Here is a 25,195-nt window from a genome sequence, read left to right on the forward strand (position 1 = left end):
GGAGGCCAGCTGTGCCAGAAGCCTGTGGGGCCTTGACGTGCTCCGGATGACTTGGGTCTGCATGTAGGCTCCCTAAAATCCCACATTTGCTTGCTTTAAGATCAGGGGCAATACACAGAATGTGACTAGTGAAGGGGTTGAGGAAGGAGACTCGGGGGTAGTCAGGGCTCACAAAGCCACAGCACCAGAGAAAGATGGCGTTAGAAATGCCATGGATAATAAAGAAGCAGAAATCAAGTGACCCAAACATAGACTGTGGACTAAAGAAGCTTCCTGTGGGGGCGTGACAGAGTGTGTGGGGATTTTTAGCTCTCTCTGGTAAATACTTCTTTACATGAGCATTTTTCATGAATCATCTGAGAATAAGTTGGGGTCATAGTCTCACTAATCCTAAAGTGTCCCAATGTATATTTCTTAAGAGTAACTATATTCTTTAATATATGTGTTATAAGATTATCTAGATGAGGAAATGTAGCACATGTCCACAGGGTTAACCAAAGGTCCAGGAAAAATGTCAGTACTAGAATGGTCCTGGAGTTAGAGGCCAGGACAAGGTAGTAGGAGATGTGTTCCTATGTTCAGTCAGTGTTTGTTTCTAGTCCTGCTTTCACAGAGGGCCTCTGCTGAGGGAGTCCCACTGGTCTCAATTAGGATGTCTTGACTCTGCATTTAGCATGGAGCCTGTAAATGGCTGGGTTCTGTAATTCAAATTACAGCTTTGAAGCATCACCGGGAAGATCCAATTGCCCTGTGGTGTTGTTGGGGGAATGGAGTGGAAACTCTGAAGATCAGGACAGTGGATTCTCAGATACTATTGACATGCAACTTAATAACATAATTAGTGTAAGAACATATTTTCTTTGTAAGAAATTCAGACTATGATTGATAAGGCCAATGTTCTTCTGCTTCCTACCTCCAAACAGTGCCCTTTGTCCCCTCAGATGTAACCATTAGTTAAAAATAACTGTGTGCATATCTTTTTGGATGTTTGTATGTTCGAGTTCATGCAAGCCTTGTGAGAAAAGCACTTTATTGTGCTTCCCTGTGGAAGATTTGGAGGGCCTTTTAAGGAGACTTGATTTTGATGTAGTCTCAAAATGACAGAGAAGAGGCAAAGATAGTATTAAAAGCTCTTATATATATTTTTTTCCACCTGATTGGCTAGTAGTTTATTGTGCCTAATGTAGTCTCCGTCCTCTATATTAAACATTTTTAGATAATTGCTTTTTTTAATCTGAACTATTTGAGAGTTCAGTAAGGGATTATGATCCCCATTGACCTCAGAATACTTTAGCATATATTTTCTAAGGTCAAAGACATTCTCTTAAGTGTGCAGTCTAATTATCCAAATGGGGAAATGTACCACTGACCCACTGCTATTATCTAATAATGTAGAGCTCAATTTCTTTACAGAATCACACAGACATTTTTCTTAAACATGGGCTTTATTTTGTAATAATTTTTGTTTCTTGTGTCTTCAAAACCTCTGTGTGTGTGCTAGCTCAGTGTTTTCAGCAGGTATGAAGTTATTCTCAGTCCAGATATGCCCTACCTTGTGGAGAGCTTCCCCTGTGCTGTGTTTATTTCCCTTATTGAAAGTATTCTCAGTCTCAATGTCCATGACTGTGGTTTTGAATCACTGTTTCAACACACATAGCGAAGACCTATGGGGACTCAGGATGCCAAGGAAATTTCCTTTAAAAAGAGTCTTAATTAAAAACCAAACCAAACCAAAACCATCTCGTCATTTATATAACCCAGTATTGGGACCATAAAACACCATAATTCCTCAGACTTTTTCAAGCCTTTTTTATTTTTATTTTTTTGTAGGGGAAGAGGGTTAAACATTTAGGAAAGTTCTTGAAGAACAATTCCTAGGAAAGTCAATAATGTCGGTGCTGTCTCTCCCCACACTGTGTTGGGGAAGTTTCATCAGACTAGCGTGGTTTCACCTGCTAGGGTTGATTTGATCCTCACTAGGTCCATGGTCAAAAGAAGACATGTTTTCTGTCCCAGCATGCTCTTCTCCTGTGCATTTAGCTAACTTCCACCAAGGGGATGGGTGCTTCTGCTTTGTGTGAAGCATATTGTACCATCTGCGCTGGCTGAATTTCAACACAGATAGTAAAGAGACATTTATCAAGAAAAATCAAAGTTGGTCTAGCCAAGTGTGGTCTGGAGAGATTTGCTTCCTTGAAGCATATCTCACAGCTGGGAAACATTTCTTGAGGATATCTCATTGCTGGGACACACGACTTGACTTTGAAAAGCTTCAGAGCGGACGGGCCTTTGAATCCAAGCCTGCAGCACCTGTCATCTGTTCATGATGCAGTGGATCTGAAGCAGCCATACTCCTGGAGATGTGAAAGCCAACAGCTCTGAATCAATTCTACTCTTACTCATTCCCAGAGATTTTTAGCCCCTTTGATAGACGGGCTAGATTCTAGAGGACAGAGATGGGAGAAAGTCTAGGAAGGATGATGGGAGAGGTGGACTAATGCTTGGATGAGGAATGTTTGCTGTAAGAAGGGGGAGCAGAAGGTGAACGAAAGCTTCAGTACACATTGCATCGCAGCCCATCAGAGAGCATTTGGAGGGAATCCTAAACTTAAAACAGACAACTGCTTCCCAGTGATTGTCACTAGGGTGTTGTTTCATATGACAAGGAGCCCAGGGAAGTGGCTTTCCCAAAGAGAAGAGACATGAGCGATTTCTACATGCATGTGTTTTGCCAATCATCCAGACAGACAGGCTTATGGCCCTTCACAAGAACTCAGTTCATGTTTTCATGCAGATCACTATGTGATCGAAGCGTCATTCCCGGGCTAGAAACTGGCACATGCTGTTTTCCTTGGAAGACGTGAGAGATGAGAGAAAATAACAGTTGGGGATTGTGTTCTGTCAGGAAAGCATCACTCTTTGGAGCTGTGTTACTCCGTGTGTGCTCCATGGGCCAGCAGCCTCCACCACATGCTGAGACACGTTAGAAAAGCAAAGGAACACATCTCCCTTTGGTCCTACTGAACCAGCGTCCATCCATGGGGGTGAGGAGCAGGCATAGTAGTTTTAAGAGCTTTGTAGAGCACTCTTGGTGACGTTGCAAATGGGAAGGTCCATTACCTGGTTCTCATGAAGAAACAAAGTGGACCTGGAGGCACACGGAGTCATTCCAGCTGCTCAGGAGGCAGCAGCAGGAGGATCACAAATTCAAGAGCAGCCTGGGAAACATAGTGAGCTCCTGCCTCAAAATAAAAAGTCAACATGGTCTAGCATGTGTGAGGCCTTGCATTCAACCCTCAGGACTGCAGAAATAAATAAATGACAAGGGCTGTCTGAGGCCACTGATTAATAATGATGAGACAACAGTGATACAGTTAACGTTTATTGAATATTTTCTAGGTTCTCCACCAAATATTCTTTGTCCAATTTTACATCAACGTATTTTATTGATCAAGAAAGGAATTTCAAAGTTTACAGAGAAGGCTAGGTGAGATGCCTGCTCTGTAACCACAGCACTATGTGGCCTGCCTACTGTCTCATCAGAAGTCAATTACACTTTGAACAGATTTGGTTTTGCATGTTCTTTGTGGACAGAATCAGCATCTCATGCTTTCCCCAGACTCCTTGGAACAGAACAGAACACTTAGGGCATAGTGGGAACCTGGTCATTGAATTTAATGGAATCAAGGCCAGAGAGGAACATTTATTGCTTTTGGTACAAAATGAGATATAACTTGTGACTGAGATGGAGAATGAATTCAATCCATGTCTTTTTTTTTTAATTAAATTTATTTACTTTACATCCCAACTGCAGTTTCCCCTCCCTCCTCTCCTCCCTTCTGCCCGCCCCCTATTCCCTCCTCCTCTGCTTCTCTTCAGAAAGGGGCAGGCCTCCATGGACATCAACAAAGCATGGCATATCAACTTGCATTAGGACTAAGACTAAGTACCACCCTTTGTAGTAAGGCTGGGCAAGGCAATCCAGTGTGAGGAATAGGTTCCATAAACCAGCCAAAGTGTTAGGGACAGCCCCTGCTCCCGCTGTGAGGAACCCACAAGAAAACCCAACTACAGCTGTCACATATATGCTGAGGGCCTAGGTCAGTCCCATGCTGGCTCCCTGGTTGTCTGTTCAGACTCTGGGAGTTCCTATCAGCCCAGGTTAGTTGTTTCTGTGGATTTTCTTGTGGTGTCCTTGACCCCTTTGGCTCCTACATTTCTTCATCCCCCTCTTCAGCAGATTCCCTGAGCTTGGTCTGATGTTTGGCTGTGGGTCTCTGCATCTGTTTCCATCAGCTACTGGATGAAGACTCTCTGATGACAATTGGGATAGTCACCAATCTGGTCATAGGAGAAGGCCAGTTCAGGCTACATATCCAGTGTTGCTACAAGTCCTAGCTGGGGTCATCCTGGTAGATTTCTTTGTACCAGGTTTCTACCTGACCCTAAAATGTCTCACCTTTCACTCATCTCTTTCAGTACTCTCCCCCTCCATCTACCCCCTATTGGTGAAATTATTAAGGCCACTCCACGTAGTTAAAAGGGAGGTTTATTTTGTGGGATAACTTACAAGTGAAGGGGTAGGTTGCAGGGTCTGGAAAAGGTATAGTGCAGTCCGGCGGTGTTCTCTGGAGAACTCTGCTCGGTCTACCTCCAGCGTCCAGAGTCCCGGAACCAAGAGAGAGAGCTCCTCTCGATCCTTGGTCTTCCGCTTCCTCCTCTGCCCCGCCTTGTGGGCGTGATCATTACCGAAGCCTCAATGGGGGTTGGAACTTCCAGGCCAATGCTGGGATGGCTACCCACTACAACCCCCCACTCGATCCTCATGTTCCCATCCCCACCCACCCCCACAGTCCACCCACAAGATCTCTTCTATTTTCCCCTCCCAAGGAGATCCATATATTCCCCCCTTGGACACTCCTTGTTACCTAGCCTCTCTGGGTCTGTGGATTGTAGCATGGTTATCCTTTACTTTATAGCCAATACCCACTTATGAGTGAGTACATACCATGTTTGTCCTTCTGGGTCTGGGTTACCTCACTCAGGATGATTTTTTTTATAGTTCCATCCATTTGCCTTCAAATTTCATGATGTCATTGTTTTTAACAGCTGAGTAATTGTGTATATGTACTACATTTTCCATATCAGTTCTTCTGCTCAGGGACATCTAGGTTGTTTCCAGGTTCTGACTATTATGAATAGAGATGCTATGAACATAGTTGAGCAAGTGTCCTTGTGATAGATTGAACATCCTTTGGGCATATGTCCAAGAGTGTCAGCCCATGTTTAGCAGAGGAAAACCCATCCATGTCTCTTTTAATATCATTCATTAAGTCCTGACTCCTACTGACTGTATGACCTTAGGGAAATTCCCTTCCTTCCTGTCCCGCTTCCTTTCCACTCTCCTTCCCGCCTCTGATTGAATGTCCATACATCCTCCCTCCATCTTGTTCCCCTCTTCTCTCCCTCCATCTATCCCTTCCCTTTCTTCTTTTTTTCTCAGCAGTGGTCAGCTGATTGGATGAAGGAAAATAAAGATAGTTGAATTGAACTTGTGTCCTGTTAGATAAGGAAACCAGAAAGAAATTTAGAGTGTTTTCAGGGGAACCATTACACTGCACCCTAAAGTCTAGGCCACACAAATGGAGCAAAAGCAGAAGAGGGTAGGGGGACAGACAGTATGTGTCTGGTCTGACAGATTGATTGGTGAGAGAACAATTGTTGCCAGGAGTAACAGAATTAATGGGATGGAAATAATGTAGGTGGTGTTAGAGTGGACCTGAGAAGAGGGTCTGTGGACCATTGTGGGAAAAGAACTGTGAGTGTGTGGACGTGAACGTTGGAGGAAGTGAAGAGGTGGAAGATGTTCCAATCTTTCATTCTCTCATCTGTTACTCTTGTCCTCTTGAGCTTGAGAATTCCTGTTTTTGTTGTGTTGCTGCATCTGTGCAACGTTTAGGGAAAGTGTGGAGTGACGGCTGTGGAAATGGGCATCCTTGTCTCATTCCTGACTTTGGTGGGAATGGTGTTTGTTTGTTTGTTTCCAGACAGGGTTTCTCAGTGTAGCTTTGGAGCCTGTCCTAGAACTCACTCTGTAGATCAGGCTGGCCTCGAACTCACAGAGATCTGCCTGCCTCTGCCTCCCGAGTGCTGGGATTAAAGGCTCCACCTTCTGCAATTCCACCACCTTCCAATAGCTGATTCCTATTTGGTGTCCATCAGTGGATTAGGCTGTACATTCAGCCAGAGCCCTTGTGGTCTAATCATCTTTGTAAATGCCCTCATAGACACACCCAGAAATGTACTTTCCTAATGTCCTTTCCAGTCAATTAACCAAGTCTCAATGGAGACTGACTATCACATAGCATGTGACATGACCACTGTGTCTGAGTACATACATGTTCATAGCAGCAACATTCCTACTACCCAGAAAGTGGATGCAACCCAAATGTTGACACATGATGAATGGATAAACAAATATGGCCTAGCTATGAAATGGACTATTACCAAAATAAAAAAGGAACACAGATGCTTGCTGTACCATGACACTATCATGCTAAAACTAAAGGGGCAGATTGTTGTGGGCCTTAGGGAAGACAATTTTAGAAAAATTACAATGTGTCTTAGGAGTAAAGAGGAGGGAAAGCAAAATGGAAGCCACAAATCAATTTTTAGGAAGGCTGAACATAAAATATGTTGTTTTAGGGTTTCTATTACTCTAATAAAGCACTATGACCATAAGCAACACAGAGAGGAAAGGGTTTATTTTACCTTACAGTTCCACATCACAGTCCATCATCTAAGGAAGTCAGGACAGGAACTCAAGCAGGGCAGGAACTTGGAGGCAGGAACTGATGCAGAGGCAATGGAGGGATGCTGCTTCTTGGCTTGCTCCTCATGGCTTTCCCATCCTGATTTCTTATAGAACCCAGACCACCAGCTCAGGTGACACTGCCCACAATGAACTGGGCCCTTCCACGTCCATCATCAATCAAGAAAATGCCCCACAGTCTTACCTTTGGGCCAATCTGGTGAGGGCATTTGGAAGAAGAAGTTCCTTCTTCCAAAATACTTTATCTTGTGTCAAGTTGCTATAAACCTAGCCAGCACATGTGTTATATACACACATGAAAATATTACAAGGGATCATTATTTTGCATAATTAATATATGCAAATAAGAAAGATTTTTAAGAATAATTTTTGTACAGTATGGAACAGAATCTGCATCCTGTCAGGTTGTCTCATTTACATGCCTCTCTAGCTGTTGATATTAATAAAATTCTTTTCAGGCAGGCGTGATGCCCAGGACCCTGCTGTAGGTGTTACAGGCATCACTAACAGACACTTAAATGTTTTGGATGTTGCTAATATTGAAACTGCATTTTGTTTTTCAGTAAGAGATGCTAAAAATCTTGTACCTATGGACCCCAATGGCTTGTCAGATCCCTACGTCAAACTGAAACTGATTCCTGATCCCAAAAGTGAGAGCAAGCAGAAGACCAGGACCATCAAGTGCTCTCTCAACCCCGAGTGGAACGAGACCTTCAGATTGTAAGTGCAAAACATGATGGCTCAGCATGGGTGACAGAGGATGTAGGTCATCAGGGGCCGGGCCATCCCTCCTTAGCTTCTGTCTCCTTTCTTTGCTCTTTGCTTCCCTTCTCCCCTCCTCCTTTCCCTTCCATCTGAATTTCAGTATTGTGAGCCAAGGGAAAATCAGATTTTTTGAAAATGGAGTTGAGACTGCTTGTCATGTGTGAAGGTGGGTTGGATGGGACCGAACATGCGTGCTGCTTGGTGAAGCTAAATGAGTAGGGCATATTCTGTAGGTCATACTGACAGTATTTTTAGGGCCGAGTTTACATGGCACCGGGTTTGCAGCCTACTGGGAGAACTATATCAGCTTTACTTCAGGATCTTTTCTGGCCAGGAAGAGTATGAGGGTCCCCTCTCAATATGTCTGGGCCAATAGTCATTAATAATAATAGCTGGTATTTACTGAGCAGATATGATGTACTATAAAGCACTAATTAAGTAATCTGACTAATAACTGCTGGCTAATTCATTCCTACTTTATGCACAAGGCTTGCTAAAGAAGCCCCTTGGTGAGAAGAAGACTGAGCAGGATGCAGATTTGTGTAGTTTGACACCATAGCTCATGTTGCAGCCACAGACAGATGTCCTGATTCTCGGGGGCAGCCTCATAGCCTTGCCTCTTTCTCAGGATAAAGCAAGGACTAGCTGAGCCTCTCAGGACCATGTTGCAGAACAGTTTCCCCTGAGACTCCAGCAAGAGATTTCTCCATGCAGTCTCTCTACTTCATATCCAACCCACAAGTATGCAAATGCACGCACATGCATGCCCAGTGATGTCTTGGCTATAGGAATTTTTTCCCAGTGACTGTCCGTGGTAGTAAAGACTGAGACAATAGCCACAGATAGACCTGCTGCTGTTGGAGCTGGCTTCGGTCTTCCACCTGTTTGAGCAACAGGCTGTCAAACAGAATGAGCCCTTCCTCCCAAGTGTGCCTCCTGCAGCAGCTCGTGGCAGTTAAGGTTTCTATCTCAGTCGCTCATCCTCTTGCATACTTCATCTGCTTGAGAAATCACAATGTCCTTGGCTGCCTGAATCTCCCTTTCTCTCCCTCCAGTCAGCTGAAGGAATCAGACAAAGACAGAAGACTGTCCGTAGAGATCTGGGATTGGGACCTGACCAGCAGGAATGACTTCATGGGGTCTCTGTCATTTGGGATTTCGGAACTGCAGAAGGCCGGCGTGGATGGCTGGTAAGCAGGATTCTGCATTGGAAACTACAAAGCAAGTCAGTCCCTCAGACAAGGGATCAAATTAAAATTGCAATGTGAAAACAAAAGTCCAAAGCAATGATTGCTGGCTTGGCTTGGCCTCGTGAGTGTACCTTATTTGGCTCTTCAATTTACAAAATGGGAGTTAGCTGAGCCTGGTGGCAGGGGACTTTCATCCTAGCTACTTGGTAAACTGAGGCTGGGAGGACAACCCGGGGAAGGCCTGCCTGGGAACTTTGAGTGCTTGCTTCAAAATAAAGTAAAAGGAAGCCTGGGAGATGGCTGGGTGGTGATGAGTATACCCAGCATGCATGAACGAGGCCCTACATTTAATGCCCAGGGATTAAAAAACTAATTAGTTGCTATTATTAAAAGGGATGAGAAGACAGCTTGCTGAGTCAGTAAAGTGCTTGTTTTTATATAAGCACGAGGACTTGAATCCAGACCCCCACCACCCATGTAAAACTGGGCACAGCAGCAGTGGCATGTATCTGTAACCCCAGCACAGGCGTGGCAAAGAGGGTGGAAATTGGGGGCGTCCAGAGACAAGAAAACCCCTAGAACTCACTGGCAGGGGGTGAGTCTGACCAATTTGTGAGCTCCAGGTTCAGTGAAAAGAACTGTTAAGAAGTAAAGTGGAGAGTGATTGGAAAGGCACTCAATATCAACCTTTCTCCTTGAGGAACACACACACACACACACACACACACACACACACACACACACACACACACACTCTGACTTGATAAGGCTATAGCTGTGAAGAGCTGAATGTCAGGACATGGTTCTCTTTTGCCCACAGTTCTTACCTGTCTCTAGTTTATCATCTCTGCCCTACTGCACACAGCCTCATGGGTACCAAAGCCATCTTAGAAGTTTACCTGACATATCTGAGCAGCCCATTGGCCAATCTTGACTCCTTAAGGAGGTGTGTCCTTGTTGGCAGTGCCTCCTGAGCCTGTCCATAGTCGCCTTGATGTCTCATTTCTGCTGGAGTTTTTGCTTTGCTCCCTTCTAATGCCAGAACGAGGCACCCTCATCCAATATCTGCAACAGGAAAGTGGATCAGCCCTGTGGGCAACCACTTCATAGTTATCTGAGTGAGAGAGTCAGGGTCAACGATCTAACCTGGCTTCCGAACTGTCGCTTTGGGGGAAGTGGTGATTGGACCTGTTCTTAGTTCTTTAAGATAAATTGTCCCCTTTCTAAATTGTCTCACTTGGGACTTTTTCAGTTCCAAGTGGAAGAAAAGAAAAATCAAACCGATCTCACAGAAAGAGGATGCATCTTCCAACCCATACATCCTCCACTGTCCCCCTTAAGCTTCCTAGTCCCTGCCCCATATTGATTTATCACAGGTTCTTTCTTCAAATGGCTAGAATGTTCTAGTCCTTCAGGGTGCATGAGGTAGAAGACAAATGTGTGTTTGTAAACTCATGGGGGGAGCAGAGATGAACCTTGACCAAGAAATTATTCACAACAACAAATCAAGGACCACATAATGAGAGAGGTGATGGGGACTGGAACTTGGGGAGAGGGGTGATATTTAAAAAACAAAACAAAACAAAAAAAACCCACAATTCAGAAGTGGTTAAAACACCATTCTGGTAAAATAATGAGTATAAGTCAAGGCTGTCCTCAGCTCATTACTGAAGTCCATGGCTGAGTCCATGGAAAGATTTAGTAGACCGACAGCTTAAAAAACTGGTGTTTGGGGAAAAGTTGGCTGCAATAACTTGGCTACATTAAACGTATGTATACAGAAAATGATAGAGTGATGGGAGCCCAGTCTTGAGGCTCTATCTACTACCAGCCTGAATCAAAAGAAGGTCTTAACCCACTTTCCCAAAAGTTCACATCTTTCTTTGCAGATCAGGGAGCCACCTGCATGCTGCAACTAAGTTTAGTGACCTTGTAGGAGAAAGGAGATGCCTAAGAAGAAAGCACTAGTGTGACGTGAAAAGCTCGGTCATCCTTTCTTCCCCTTCCTGGTTTTTGATACTTTCCTCTTGCCATGTTCCCGCCTTCACGGACTCCCAGACAAGGAGTTCCTTCCTCGGCAAGTCAAGTTGACAGCAGCTAAAGAAAATCCTTGATCCCTGGTGGGTAGAAGTGAGACAGGAGAGACCATAATAATAATTGTAATAAAGATAGTTACCACTGACTGGCTCTGACTGGATGCCAGACACTGGGCTGAACACGCAGGTGCAAAAATCATAGGTACATAAAAAACATGGCTTCTTCTGTGAAGACATTCTTAGACTTTCTCAGACTGTTTGTGACCTCATGATGGCCAGAGTAGGGTTTTGCTAGTGGTTCCTTACAGGCTTCTCTCTTGCAGAGTAGCTATTCAGAAAAGCACCCCTACACCCCAGGAGCAGGTCTGGCCCCACCTTGCTTTGAGGCTTCTTACTGGCTTCTTGCTTGTGCCTCGGGTCCTGGCCTGCTGTCTTCCTCTGTGTGTCCCCTCCTCACAGGGACCAGTATATTACATCCCAGGCCACACCAGGACTCATTCCCACCCCCACCCCCTTCAGCCCTTCTGGGCCTCCTCATTTCTGAGACTCCTTCATGGAGAGATGGTAGCTTTTTGTCTCCCCCACCCTTCCCACCCCTCCCAGCTTCTGTGATGGCACAGTCATCTATGAAGGTAGGACTTGCCAGGGTATCACCCTCCTTGTAATTCCTTGACACCTTTCTTTCCCAGACCAATTAAACTGCATGAGGAACTTAAGTCCATTTTCAGAAACGAAGCTGCCCAACACCCCCCCCCCCACCGCCATACACACACACACACACACACACACACACACACACACACACACACACACACACCTCTAGTTTTGCTATGTGCACATTCAGCCCAGTATGCACCACAGCCTTCAGTCTGAGATGCATCTTGCCTGTTCTTCTCAGACAAACAATTTTAAATGAAAACAACAACAACATGCCAAGTGTTTACTTAAAACAGTTGTTGACTGAAACAGTTTTCCTGGGAGAAACTTAACAAGAGCTGTGCATTTAACCCAAGCAAACAGAAAGACAGTGAAAAGACATGTGGCCTGGATATGATAATAAGATGAGTAGGTTCCCTCCCAACGCCACACATACTCATATGTTGATGTCAGTCGGTAATCCCAGCACTGGGAAGGTGGAGACAGGGATAATCTGAAGTTCAAGGTTATCCTTAGCTATAAAATGAGTTCAAGGCCAGCCTGGGCTACAAAATCTAAAAAAAAAAAAAAAAAGTAGAATTAATAATAATTAACAATTTTTTGAGACACACTGAACCTGAAGCTTCACCTAGGCTAGCCAGGAAAGTCCCCAGATTCTTTCTGGCACTGAGATTATATGCCTCTGATGCCACACTCAGGGTACTCTATGTGGATGTTATAGTTCCAAACTCAGGGGCCTCATGCTGTCCAGAGAGTTGTTTTGTTTTGTTTTGTTTTTTAACATTCTCTGATGTTCAATCAGTCACATCCCCTCTTGCAGACTCAGTTTCTCCCTCTGGTAGGAGATGGGCTCCTCCAACCATCCTGCTGTCTTATACAGTTATGTACTGTATGACACCAACAGTGGTCCTCTAAGTCGATAAGGGATCTGGAAAAATCTTGTTAAATACTGTCATACAGCAGGTGCCTCTGGTGTTCATCGATGGGAACATACTGTACAAATTTGCCTCAAAGAGCAGTAGGCTAGAGCCCAGAGCTCAAGTATGCAGAGGGCCCTGTCACCTAGATTTCGGTTAGCACACTCTATGATGTTTGCACCTCAAGGAAGTCCACAGAGTGTGTCCTGGTTGTCCAGTGATGCCCAACTGTGATTCAAAGCCACGTGGCAGAACCCCCAGAGGCAGCTGTAGAAGCCTCCAGATGTGCAGCACCTGCCCCCGGCCACTCATCTGCCTCGGAGCTGCCAGCTCTGTACCTGCTGTCAAGTCCTCCCCTATGTGCCTAATTGCGTCTGTTTATGCTGTCTCCCTGCTTCCTCTTGGTTTTGCTGGAGATTCATCTATATTACTTGTTTGGTTTGTTTTCTCCAAAGAATCTGCTCTGGGACTGTGTCTCAATTCTACATCTGTTTTCTTCTCTTGGTCTGTTTATTTTGCCTTTGTCTTTGAACTCCGGTTGAGTATTTTGCTATTTGTTTTCTTCTTCTTACCTTACCCAGCTCTGTAAGAATAACAAACCCTACTGGGGGAATAGACAATCCCTTTAAGTTTTGACACGCAACATCCTGACTTCCGTTGCTGTTTCCTGGTCTGCCGTTCATCTTTTTCATTTCCATTCTCACGCATTTACACGTAGGCACATGCTTTAACCTTGAGAAATAGCTTTGCATTTAAAAATTGGCTCCTGGGCGGGGAGGAGGGCTTAGCACTTAAGAGCACTTGCTGCTCTTATGGAGTTTGGTTCCCAGTACCTCCATCAGATGCCTCCTAGGGGGATCCAATACCCTCTTCTGGCTTTCTTGGGTACTTGTGTGAACATGGTGCACATACATACACTCAGACACACGTGAGCATACACACACACACACACACACACACACACACACACACAAACGTAAAGTAAGTCTTCAAGTATTCCTATGTCAAGTTGCAGTCATATGGTTTAGACAGGGAATGAGGCTTCTTTGATTTTCTTTCTTCAAAACAGTTCTATGTATTTTATAATTTTATGTGTATGAGCGTTTTTTGCCTGCATGTATGTGTGTGCACTATGCAGGCCTGATACCAGTGAAGGCCAGCAGGGGCCTGCTGACTCCTTGGATCTGGAGTTACAGATGGTTGTGAGAGGCCATGTGGGTGCTGGGATCAAACCCAGGTCCTCTGTAAGAGCACCAAGTGCTCTGAACTACTGAGCCATCTCTCCTCTTAACTCGTAGCCTTCTCTCTACCTCATTGCTTTTTCCTTCCCTCCTTTTCTTTTCTTCCAAATAAACTCAGGATGCATTCAGTGTCCTTATATATTATATGAGCATTTGAAAACAATTGTATTTATTGTCTGTAGGGTAAACCACATCTCAGCATTGATGAGTTCCACATCTTCATGGTTTGTGGACCTTGTATGCCTTTATATTTTCATTTTGTTTGCTTAAGCTGAGTGCATAACACTTGTCATGGCTCTCTTAGTAAAACTGTTAGAAACCGTTTCTCTTCATTTCTAGTGTTTCTTCTCCTTCTATGAATGCAGCAATATTGGCACCTGTGTAACTCTTCCTGGCTTATTACCTGACATGGAGGTTTCATTATTGCAGTTAGTGCTTTTCCATAACCTCACTTCACTGATGTCAACCATACTGTCCCTTGTTCAATCTTTGGAAATCTACAGCCCAGAACCCTCTGTGCTTAGGAGACACAAGAGAACTAAACAGATAACAGATCTTCAGTCCCAGGGAGCTGTCTCTTTAGGTGGAGAAAAAGAGAAACACTTTTACATTAGGAAAAAAAAATGCATGTTCCAGATCGATAAACAAATGTTATCTGGAGACATAAGCAGGAAACAGGGAAGGAGAATTCTGGGAGCAGGGCTGGTATGTAGATTTCATTCAGTCTTTTCTCAGGAAAGAATTTATTGGCAAGATGACATTTAGCAGTGTGTCTAAAAGGAGGAGGGACTGAGCCCTGCTGCTCTCCAGGGAGAAAACAGCATGTGCAAAGGCCCTGAGGCAATCCTGTGCCTCAAGAACTTCAGGTATCTTGAAGCAGCTTGTGAAGAAGTGTAGGTCAGCAAGAAGGGGAACTGGTGGTGTGTGTCCCTCCACCTCTGCCTGCAAAATAAAAATAAAATCTCACATTGTATTATGAACACTGTTCCCATCACTCAATAACCTTGGACACATCATTTTTAAATGTACATGTATGGGTGTAGTGTGTATGGGTATGTATATGCATGTTCATTTGTGTGAATACTCTTGTGGGATTGGTGCTTGTGTGCCATGGCGTGCACGTGGGGTTGAGAGGTCAATCTCTGGTGTTAGTCTTTATTTTCCAGTTTGTCTGAGGCAGAGTCTGATTCACTAGGTGACCTGTGAGCTTCTAGGAAGGTAGGGTTACAGATGCATGCTGCTGGATCTGGCTTTATATGGGACCTGGGGTTCCTAACTCCATCCTCTTGGCTGACAGGCAAGTTCTTTGTCCTCTGACCTATCTGAGCTGCTGTTAGACATCATTTCTTACAGCTTCATGTGACCCATGTTGTGACTCTGCCTCCATCAGACAGTCCTTCATTGTAAGGTGGGAAATGCATACCTATAAACAATAACTCCATGATAACAAACTGGCCGCTCAACTCTTACGTGTACAGCTTTAATTATCTCCTAATAAATCCGCAGGACTGGAGTGGATGGCTCTGAGAACGTGTGTGTCAGTAAAATGTTTGCCAGCACATCCTGTATTTCAAAGAAAAATCTCCATCGATGAATGCGTGAGAGTATTATTTCACCCTCAGTTGTTAATGCAAACATCATACACATTTTTTATTTCCAGTTATGCTAAGCCTTGTCATTTGCAGATTGCTATTTGTTTATACTTGTGAATGACAGACCTGGCTTTGCAGTTTGCTCATTGATTCCTAAGAACCTTTTACAGGGGATGTTGCTCAGTGTAGACCCCTTGCTCAGCAAGCACAAAGGCCTGGGTTTGGTCTCCAGCACTTCAGAGAAAAAGAACTCTCACCACTGAGGCTATGAGTGTTTTCCCAGCATGTGTGTAATGGAGTTCTTCCTGCTCACGTTAGATGCTGCTCTGTTTCTAATTCTCTAATTGTCTGAATTATTCATCCTGTGTTCACTGTCTCTGGTGGATTTTGAAACTCAGTGATTGGATTTTTCTTCTGAAACAGTCCTTCCTAATTTCAGATTGTTCTGTTTTCTTGACTCTCTTTGAAAATATGGATTAGACATTTTCTAGGACTTTCCTTCGGTCGCTGTGTTTCTAGGTTGGCCTGATCCACTGCTTCTACGTTTCTTTCATTCTGAGGGCTGCATTTCCATGTGGCCTGCTGCCTCTCTCTCTCCCTGTAGAAGGATGAGTACAACAGTGGTGGGTGTCCCTGCCTTAGCCCTTCAGATCCAGATAAGGGAGCCAGGAGCCTCTTCTAATCTTTTAGAGTTCTGTTTTGTGCAGACCAGGTATCCTGTTCTCTGAGAGGGGACCACAGCTAGAGATAGCAGGCAAGCATTCCTCCGATGGAGAAGTGTCTGTCCTCTTTATACTGGCTCTGGAGTCCTTGTTCTTTTCTTCTAAGGTGTGGGTGTCCTTTCATGGGTACAGTAGAAGTACACATAGTCTGAGTCCAGAAAGGCTTCACACACTCTTCTCACACTGCTTATGGCAGGCCTGCTTCAGGAGCTGGTCCCTCCCCCAGCTTCCCAGATGTGGGGACATGGGACCCTCACTTACACCTTGCTCATCTGATCCATGCTAGTCAGTGGCTGGGGTTCCCAGTACCTATGAAAGCCGGTGAACTGTATTTTCTGAACTGTGAGACCCAGTATGACTTTGGATACTAGACTTATACAGACTTGTCCACTCTGTTCTTGGTCCTGCAAAGAGAAGGTCCTGGGGGCTGCTGGCAGATGCCTAAGATGCTGTGACACTCACCCATTTGCTGGTGCCATCTGGAAAGTGGAGAGGGCTCAGGCTAGACTGTGGGAGCAGCTGTACCTTTTTGGGCTAAATACTACCCAACAGAAGGACTTAAAGGATGAAGATTAATTTTGGCTCACAGTTTCAGACATTCCAGTCTACAGTTGATTGGTCTCATGTGCTTGAGCTGAGCATCGTGGTGGCTGAGCATGAGGAGAGGCCAGCTGTCCACACCCTAGTGGGCTAGGGCTGCAAAGTGTGTGGCAGGAACTAAGGACTGGGTAGAGCCCAGAGATAATGCTTCTGATGACCTACTTCTTCCACCTGGGTTTCATGTACAAAATGGTCCACAGCTCCTGAACAGAGTACTGCAGTGTGGGAACAAGCATCCAAATTCAAATCCCGGAGTCTGTGAGGGATGTTTCACACTCACACCACAGCACTGCCCTCGACCCAGTGTGAGTGTGTGTGCCTTTGTGTGTGCCTGTGTGTGTGTGTGTGTATGTGTGTGTGTGTGTCTGTGTGTATACCTCTGTGTGTGTGTGTGTGTGTGTGTGTGTGTGTGTGCCTGTGAGTGCACGTGTGGAAGCCATAGGTTGATGTATGTCTTTCTTAATCACTGTTCTCCACCTTATGGTTTGAGACAGGGTCTGTCATTGAACCTGAAACTCACCAGTTGGCTAAGAGTCCCTGAGATCCTCCTGTTTCTGCCTCCCAGTCCTAGAATTGGAGGGACGAAGCTCTGTTCTCTTGTGCTGGGGATCTGAACCCACGTTCTCAAGCTGGCACAACAGGCACTTCACCCACGGGTTGTCTTCCTAGCTTTGCCTTTCTTTTTAACAGTCACCTTTTACTTCAAAAAGTGACAGTGGATTCATTTTAAAGGAAGGAATAAAATCTCTCTCTCTCTCTCTCTCTCTCTCTCTCTCTCTCTCTGTCTGTCTCTCTTCTACCCTCCTGTTTCAGTTCCTATATCAGTAGTTGAATCTAGCTCTTTGTATAAGTTAATATTCACCTCAACCCAAACAATAGACTTTAAATGTGAACTTATTATTTTTTTAAAATCCTGTTTGGGGGAGTGGAGTTCATGACAGGGTTTCTCTGTGCAGCCCTGGCTGAACTGGAACTGACTCGATAGACCAGGCTGGCTTCAAACTCACAGAGATTCTCCTGCCTCTGTCTCCTGAGTGCTGGGATTAAAGGCATGCGCCACCACCGCCTAGTTAAAATCCAGTTATTTTAATGAAAAACATTAAGTCAAAATAATGTGCAGATTTAGCAGAGCCCTAGAGAGGCTTATGAAAGGCTTATGAAAGGCAAAGCTAGCCCACACTGTCCTGTAGTCTCTCATGTTCAATCACATCACCTCCTAGAAGCTCCTAGAATTCATGTCTACAGCATGCCTCCTTGAGTTCCACAGATGTACACACAGGCTCTTAGTTTCGTGTCTTTTAGCTGAGAAGCCAGTGTGAGGCTTGGAGGCTCCAATTACTGCCTCTGATTCTCCTATCCCTTCAAATGGATACTGCTCAAGAGGATGTGTGTACCGAGAAAAATTTTGACCTTAAAATTCCATATTTGCACCTACATCAGATATGCTAATTTTTAGGGAGACTTGTTGGGGAGGAGGAGTTTGGGGGCCTCCCTTTCACCTTTGAATGTCCTCTTTCCTTCCTCATTTTTCCCCTTTATTACTTATGGTCAGTAGCCTAGTGGTTAAAAAAATGAACCAAAGTTCCTATGTATAATATCAGACCATTGATGCCATCATCGATGACAAGAGTGAGTTGCTTTGAGGCTATTTATTGAGGACTGGTGCTGCGTTCATTGCACACACCACCACCACCACCACCACCACCACCACCACCACCTTTCAGTTCTAGGCAGAAGAGACTTCTATTCCAATATGTAGATGCAAAATACAAAGGTTCAGATGAACTTTGGACCCAAGGTCATCCAAAGGAGTAAGGAGGTGAGGTGGACCAAGGGATACCGTTCCTTCAGAGGCCAAGTTCAGTGTATTCCACTCCACCCCACTCCCCCACACAGCCTTTTCAGGGGAAAACAGCACCATGAGGTCTATGGTCAGGGATGGGAGAGGAAAGCAGACCCTGGGAGGCCTGCTAGCGTGACTCAACAGAGAGCAGCGTGTGTGACTAGCTAGCAGAGCTGGGTGTGCACAGCCCGAGTGTGGAGGGCCTCACCTCACCTTCCACCTTGTTTGAGGCAGTGTTGTTCATGCTGTGTACATAGGCTAGCTGACTGCTGAGTTTCTGGGGATTCTCCGGTTTCAGCCTCCTTCTCGCTCTGGCAGGGCTAAGCTTACAGAGGCATTACTCTGTCCAGCTTTATGTGCATTCTGGGGATTTGAACTCAAGTTCTCACACTTGCATGGCAAGCACTTTACCCTAGTGAGCTGTCTCCCCGACCCTCAACACAGGTTTTTTAGGCAGGCCTTCCGTTCAGCTTGATGCTCATACACATAGTCACAGACTTATCACAACCGCTTGTCTCCCATTAGGTTCAAGTTACTGAGCCAGGAAGAGGGCGAGTACTTCAATGTGCCGGTGCCGCCAGAAGGAAGTGAGGGCAATGAAGAGCTGCGGCAGAAGTTTGAGGTGAGGTTTTTGTCCCTTCACCGTTTCTATGGGAACCTGATACATTGTATCACTTTGATCTTTTTATCCTGATTGTGGTGTGGTATGTATGGAGACTGTTCATGACTCTGAGCCTTTGCAATGCTCTTGCAGCTCCTAGAAAACTCCTATTTATACTTCAAGACCCTTCCCTTGTGAAGTCTTCCCTGAACTGGTTTAGACTTAGACATTTCTTCCAAAGTGCTCATTCCATGCCCAGGTCTTTGTGATACTGATTTGGACTGAATGGTAATAATGGGAGTGGAGAAGTGGACAGAGTAGAGATATATTTTGTTGGAATTCTGAATCTGGGCCTCTCAGCAGGTGGGTCTGTACTGTTTTCAAATAACTGACTGTACTGATGACTCCACGAGAGCTCGTGTGGGCAGATTCTCACAATCATTTTGTCTAACCCTTGGTGAATGGGTGTGACCTCGGACTCCACTGCTCAGATAAGCTCCTTTTCTGTCTTGGGGACTAGGGACCCCTCCTGTTAGCTACTGTGAGGTGAGGTGTGCAGGCACCTGCCAGTTTTGCCAAGGGAGATGTTTGGGGGAAGGTGGGTGTAACTATGCATGGTATATATGCATCACGTGATTTGAAAGTATTTTCACGTGGGAAACTCGGTGCTTTGTTTACACAATTTAATGTGCCAAGCTTGGTGGCCAGTCAGGTCTCAGGAAGGAATCATCTGCTCTGGAAGGTCAATGAGAGCAGAGTTGGGGGAAGGTGAGGCTGGGAAGTGGGTGACGTCAGGGAACTGGCTGCATGGCTTTAAGAAAGGTTTTGGCATTTACTCCAAGAAGCATGTTGGCTTCTCACTCAGCCAGACACACGGTACTTGAGTACCCATGGGCCCTTGTCTTGAGCCTGGGTCCTCCACACAGTCTGGATAACAAGGATGCTTTTGATGCCATGGAGTCTCCCTGGAAATGAGTGGGTTGGCCTTGGGCTCGCCAATCATCCCCCTCCACTGTCCTAGTTTAAATCTGAAGTATTCTCACAGGCTTATGGTTTGAATGCTTAGTCCCCGATGGTAGCTCTATTGCAGGAAGTTCTAGAAACTTTATCTGGAGGAACAAGGCACTGTAGTGGGTCCTTGTAGGTGTCTTTTCCCTAGCTAGGCCCCTCCTATCTCGCTTTCTGTTTCCTGTTCACCGTGATGCAAGCAGATATAGCCTACCACACACTCCCACCACCATGATGCCCTGCCCAAGTGCACAGGATCAAGAGGCCATGGGCAGACCCCTCTGAAACTGGGAGCCAAATACATTTTCTTCTTTTACTTCGTGCCTGTCAGGTATTTGTCTCAGTGACAAAATGCTAACATATACAATGACCTTGATCACTAAAGGTCACTTTCTTGGTGGCTGTGCAAGTCTGAATAACTTGATAAAAGAACCCTCCCACCATACAGAGTTGTGAATTGGATGTTTTCAGAAAAGAACTGGAAGGCAAAGACTTCCAGAGAAATCTTTCTGGGCTGGCAGTGTCTGTTGGCTGAGGCCGTTATGATTATGGGTGGAAAAAAAAAATACAACAAAACAAAAAAACAAGGCCGGTATTCTCTTGTAGAAAATGAAGTTCTCAGCTTCGCAAAATAATTCCTTCTGTCCTGGGGCGGCAGGGGTGACATTTCCAAACACCAAAGAAAACATTTTCTATGCGAATAGAGCATTTGTCTGAGACAGTAATTGGCTTGAAGTACAGGATTGTTTTATCTGCATGCGACAAAATATGTCCCTTTATCCCTAGCAGGAGCCTGCAAATACTTGTTTATGCCTGAGTTATAATCGCTCCATACCATAGTTGTTGATTTAAAAAAAAAGCGCTTCCAACCGACTGACATTGCGCTCAGACACATGGAAGGATTTTACTTGACCTTGAACGTGAGGAATGTAATCCCCACACAATAGGCAATTAGCATCCAGAATGAGTCCAGAATTACCTTCAAGCTCCTTATCTGGGGTGACTGGAGCTGCCAGAATCAGGGTGATAGTGTTCTGTGGTGGGGTGTGCTGGGTGCCAGGAGCAGACATTCCAGAATGTCCTCCGGAGAGCATCTGCTGTCCCTGGCCTTGCCTATGCCCAACGTGGGTGGTTCAGAGTGAGTCTCCCGGCTGGCTTAGCATCCACTTTCTTAACAAAGTACTTGGGACGCACTGTGTGTCACTCTGAGTGCTTTCCTTGTCACACACCCCTGAAAGGTACACTGGGCCCACTCCAACTTCTCTCTCAGCAGAGGAAACTGAGGCACAAGAAGTAAAGTAACTTTCCAAGGCCCAGAGCTGGTCATGAACATGGGTTTGAGTTTCTCTAGAAATATATTATAAGGGTCCTGAACCTGGTCTGGAGGTGCTTTTTCTGTTCCCAGCACTTGAGAGGCAGAGGCAAGAGGACAGAGCATTTGCAACTCGTCTGAGTGACACAACAAGACCCTAGCTCAAAATCATCCATCAGTAAATAAATGATGGTAATTGATTTGGGAACTGGTCCTACAAGCCTTGTGAGGAGTGGAGTGATAAGGAGGTAAGGCAAGAAAAGGAAGAGGTTGGGTAAGGACAGTGAAGGATTAGCTCCAGAGCCCTCTGCCCTCAGGAGATACCCAACTTGGAGACACCAGATTCACCACATAGAATGCCATATATACATATGTATGTATATGCATGGCTTTAAACCATCCCAGATGACTTAGAATGCACATTACAATGCAGAGGTCTCTAAATGGATAGTACTGTATTGTTTGGAGATCAAAGACGAGGGGTCCGTACATGTTCAGGGCGGGGAGATTTTTTCCTCAACATTTCGTCCCCAGGGCTGCCTGAATCTGCTGCTAGTGATGGTCAGATCAAGCGCTTGCTGCTCCAAGCAGCTAGACTTCAATAACCTCTGTCTTCTAAAAGAAAAAACTCTAGGAGTTTCCTTGCTGAGTGTCCCCATCCAGGGGCAGGAGCTGGGGCCTTCTCTGCCTTCTTCCCTCACTAGTGGAGGCACCTACCCCTAACAAGATGAGCCAGGGGGCAGGGTGGTGCAAAGTGGCAGTTCTTTATAGGCAGCAGCCCAGAGGTGGGGAGCGTCTGCCCAAGCTGCCTGGCTTTAAATCCTACTTACAGCAGGGAAGGTACTCTGTCTGAGCTTTTAACTCATCATCTGTAACAGGGATTCTGACACTCTTAACTGCCCAAGATTACATGAGGATTGGATGACATCATGCCTCTAGGGGCATCTAGTGCAGCATAAGCATTCAGGTGTTGAATGCTGGTAATGGCGTCGCCAGCCTCCTCCCTGGAAATCAACCAAGCTCAGTCCATGCTCCTGGGGTAGGTGGGAGCCTCTCCAGGCACTCCTTGCTTCCTGGACTTCTGAGGTAGCTGGGAGTACAGAAGGGCCTCAAGTCAGACCAGGTGCTCTTCATCTGAGGTGGAGCTTGGAGTCTTTGCGGTTCCCTAGGACACAATGCAGAGTGACACAGCTCCACTCAGCGGAGCTGCCTGCTGCTTTGTCTCTGTGCAGACTGCTCTAGCTCAAGATTGCAGACATGAAAGGCAGGCACCCGCAGACGACGACCGTTTCTGCTGTGGCTTTCATCTTCTGTAGCGCTCTCTTTGATGCAGGACCTGTGAGGTACTTGCAACTTGGGGAGCTGTAGAGAGTTGTGTGACAGGTTCTTGTCCTCAGAAGGCTCATGGGACCAGGGGAACAACACCAAATGCTTCAAGGAACCAGGCACATAATAGGGAGGAAGCTGGTCCATCCAGTGTCCCCAGGCCTGCTTCTTCAGAGGAGGCCAGGAGTCTGGTTTTGTGTAGTTTTGCTTTGTTTTTGGTACAAGGGAGAGAACACAGGACCTCATGCATGCCAGGAATGTGCTCTGCTACTGAGCCACACCTCCAGCCCAATTCTATATTTTATAATACCTCTCCTGACATTTAACAGTTGGCAACCGATTTCCATGTTAAAGCACCAAGAATTGTTGTTGGGCAGAAGAGGCTTCCTATTTAGATTCTAGATATTGAGCTAAGGTGCCCTTGCTATAACAAAGTACTGAAGCTAGGTAATTTAAAAGAAAAGGTTTCCGTACACAAACACTCACACACCACACACACCCCCCCCCCCCACACACACACCATTTGCAGGCTAAAAAGCTGCACAGTCCTATCAGTGTGGCCTTTGGTAAGAATCACCTTGCTGGGTCCTAACATGGGGGAGAACCAGAAACGGAAGTGGATACATGTGAAAGGGGCTCAGCACTGAGTGGCTTTGCTTCCTAAAGACTGCTCTAAAGAGCAGTACCCCATGAAACCAGCATCATTCCTTCCCAAGGGCAGCAGCCCAGTCACCCACTGACCTTCTACAGGGTCCCATCTCTTAAAGGTTACCTCATGTTATACTGTGGACCAAGGCTCCAGCTTAGGAATCTTATCAAAACCACAGCGTACAAACACAGGCCCCTAAGGACTTTTAAAAAATTGGTTATTTGGGGAGCTGGAGAGATGGCTCAGTGGTTAAGAGTACTTACTGTCTCTTCCAGCAGACAGGGTTCAAATCCCAGCACCCACATGTGGCTCGCAACTGTCTGTAACTCCTGTTCCAGGGGATCTGAGGCCCCTTTATGGTCTCCACAGGCACTGCACGCACACAGTGCACAGATACACTTGCACACAAAACACCCATGCACGTAAAATAAAAGTAAAGTGGAAAAAAAAGAGCTTTATTCCAGTCCATTGAAGCAAATCCAAGTGGAAAAACCAGAAGACATAACCTCTCCCATTTCATTTACAAGGGAATTGTGCTCTAGGACCTCCATGTGGATGGACGTGCGCACCCAGTGGCTGGGGGTGGGATGAGAACCAAGTGTGGGAGTCCAGTGCATCCCAGGTCAGCTACAAAGGAAATGGGAGACACAGTGATGAATCCATGAGACAGGGAGGCTGGATCGTCAGGAAGAAGCCAGGTGGCTGGAGGGAGGATTTGGGATGGCGAGAGGATGTAGCCCAAGAAAGCCAGACAGCTGCTGTGCGGGGCACCTCTCTTACGTGAAGTCTCCACACAGATGATGCAGTCTCATGCTTCGAATCACCCCCTCCTCTCTGGGACCCAAGGCCGCTGACTCTCAAATGTCTTTTCTTTGCCCTTAACCTTTAGGTGCTGCTTGTTGGATGTTTTAGGCTTAAATATTAACATGTCTTATTATAAAGCTAGTTTGAGTACTAGGACAACTGTTTTGTTAGCAGCCTCGAATACCACCAGCATCCATCAATAGAAGAATGATCACTGCTAACAATGAATTCTCAGCAACCCAGAGAGGACTTTGATGACAAAGAGGCAATAAAATGCTTCCTGAGTGGAGGGTTTCCAGAATGTTCTGATGAGAGGAGGAAGGAAGGCGTGGAAGGTTCCATGCGCTTTGATCCTCTGGATGAAATTCAGGAACAGACAAAGCTGCCCTATGAGAATGGAAACCAGAGCAGAGATTATCTTTGCTGTTTGTGAGGGAAGATCAACTGCAAACATTCCCGGGGAGTTGGCCTTGTTCTGTGTCTTGTGTGGGGTACGGTTATGTATGTAATTGTCAAAATTCATAAAAGAAGCACTTAAGATCTGCAATGTTATTGCTTACATCTCAATTATTTGCATATTTTATTTATTTGTGTAGGCATGTTCATGTGTGTGCAGGTACATAGGTATCTACATGCACATGGAACCCAGAGGACAACCTCTGATGTCCTTCCTCAAACACCGTCCACCTTTATTTTGAGACAGGGTCACTCACTGGCCTGTAACTCACTGAGTAGGCTAAGCTGCTGGACAGTGAGCCCCAGGGATCCACCCTCCTGTCCTCATCTCCCCAGCATTGGGGTTATTAGCATGTACCACCATGCTCTTTTTAATGTGGATTCTGAAGTGAGAACTCAGGTCTGTGTGTTTACAAGGCAAACATTTTACCAACAGAGCTATCTCCCTTGGTCCCAACTTTAATTTTTTTAAAACACTAATTAAGAAGATGAAAAGCAATGGGAGATTTGCAGTCTCACTCACTGAATGTCAGCCTGGGTTAAAGCTGACATCTTTTTTGAAATGCAGCATGGAGGATGCAGTCTCTGCATGACATGCATTATTTGAGCATCAATATCTTTTTTGCTCCCTGATCTACCCTGAG

At 45.5% G+C, this 25,195-nt stretch overlaps 1 protein-coding gene across 2 annotated transcripts in view; it reads left to right on the plus strand.

Moving 5' to 3' along the window:
• Positions 1–25,195, plus strand: part of Prkcb (protein kinase C beta) — a 340,194-nt gene that overhangs the window by 222,610 nt on the left and 92,389 nt on the right. For both annotated transcript variants that reach the window (XM_036191311.1, XM_036191317.1), the window contains exons 6-8: positions 7,396–7,552; positions 8,653–8,787; positions 18,921–19,017. In XM_036191311.1, the coding sequence (XP_036047204.1) occupies positions 7,396–7,552; positions 8,653–8,787; positions 18,921–19,017 (389 nt within the window). The remainder of the gene's footprint in view (positions 1–7,395; positions 7,553–8,652; positions 8,788–18,920; positions 19,018–25,195) is intronic.

This window comes from Onychomys torridus, chromosome 1, assembly GCF_903995425.1.
Source record: "Onychomys torridus chromosome 1, mOncTor1.1, whole genome shotgun sequence".
NCBI classification, from domain to species: Eukaryota; Metazoa; Chordata; class Mammalia; order Rodentia; family Cricetidae; genus Onychomys; species Onychomys torridus.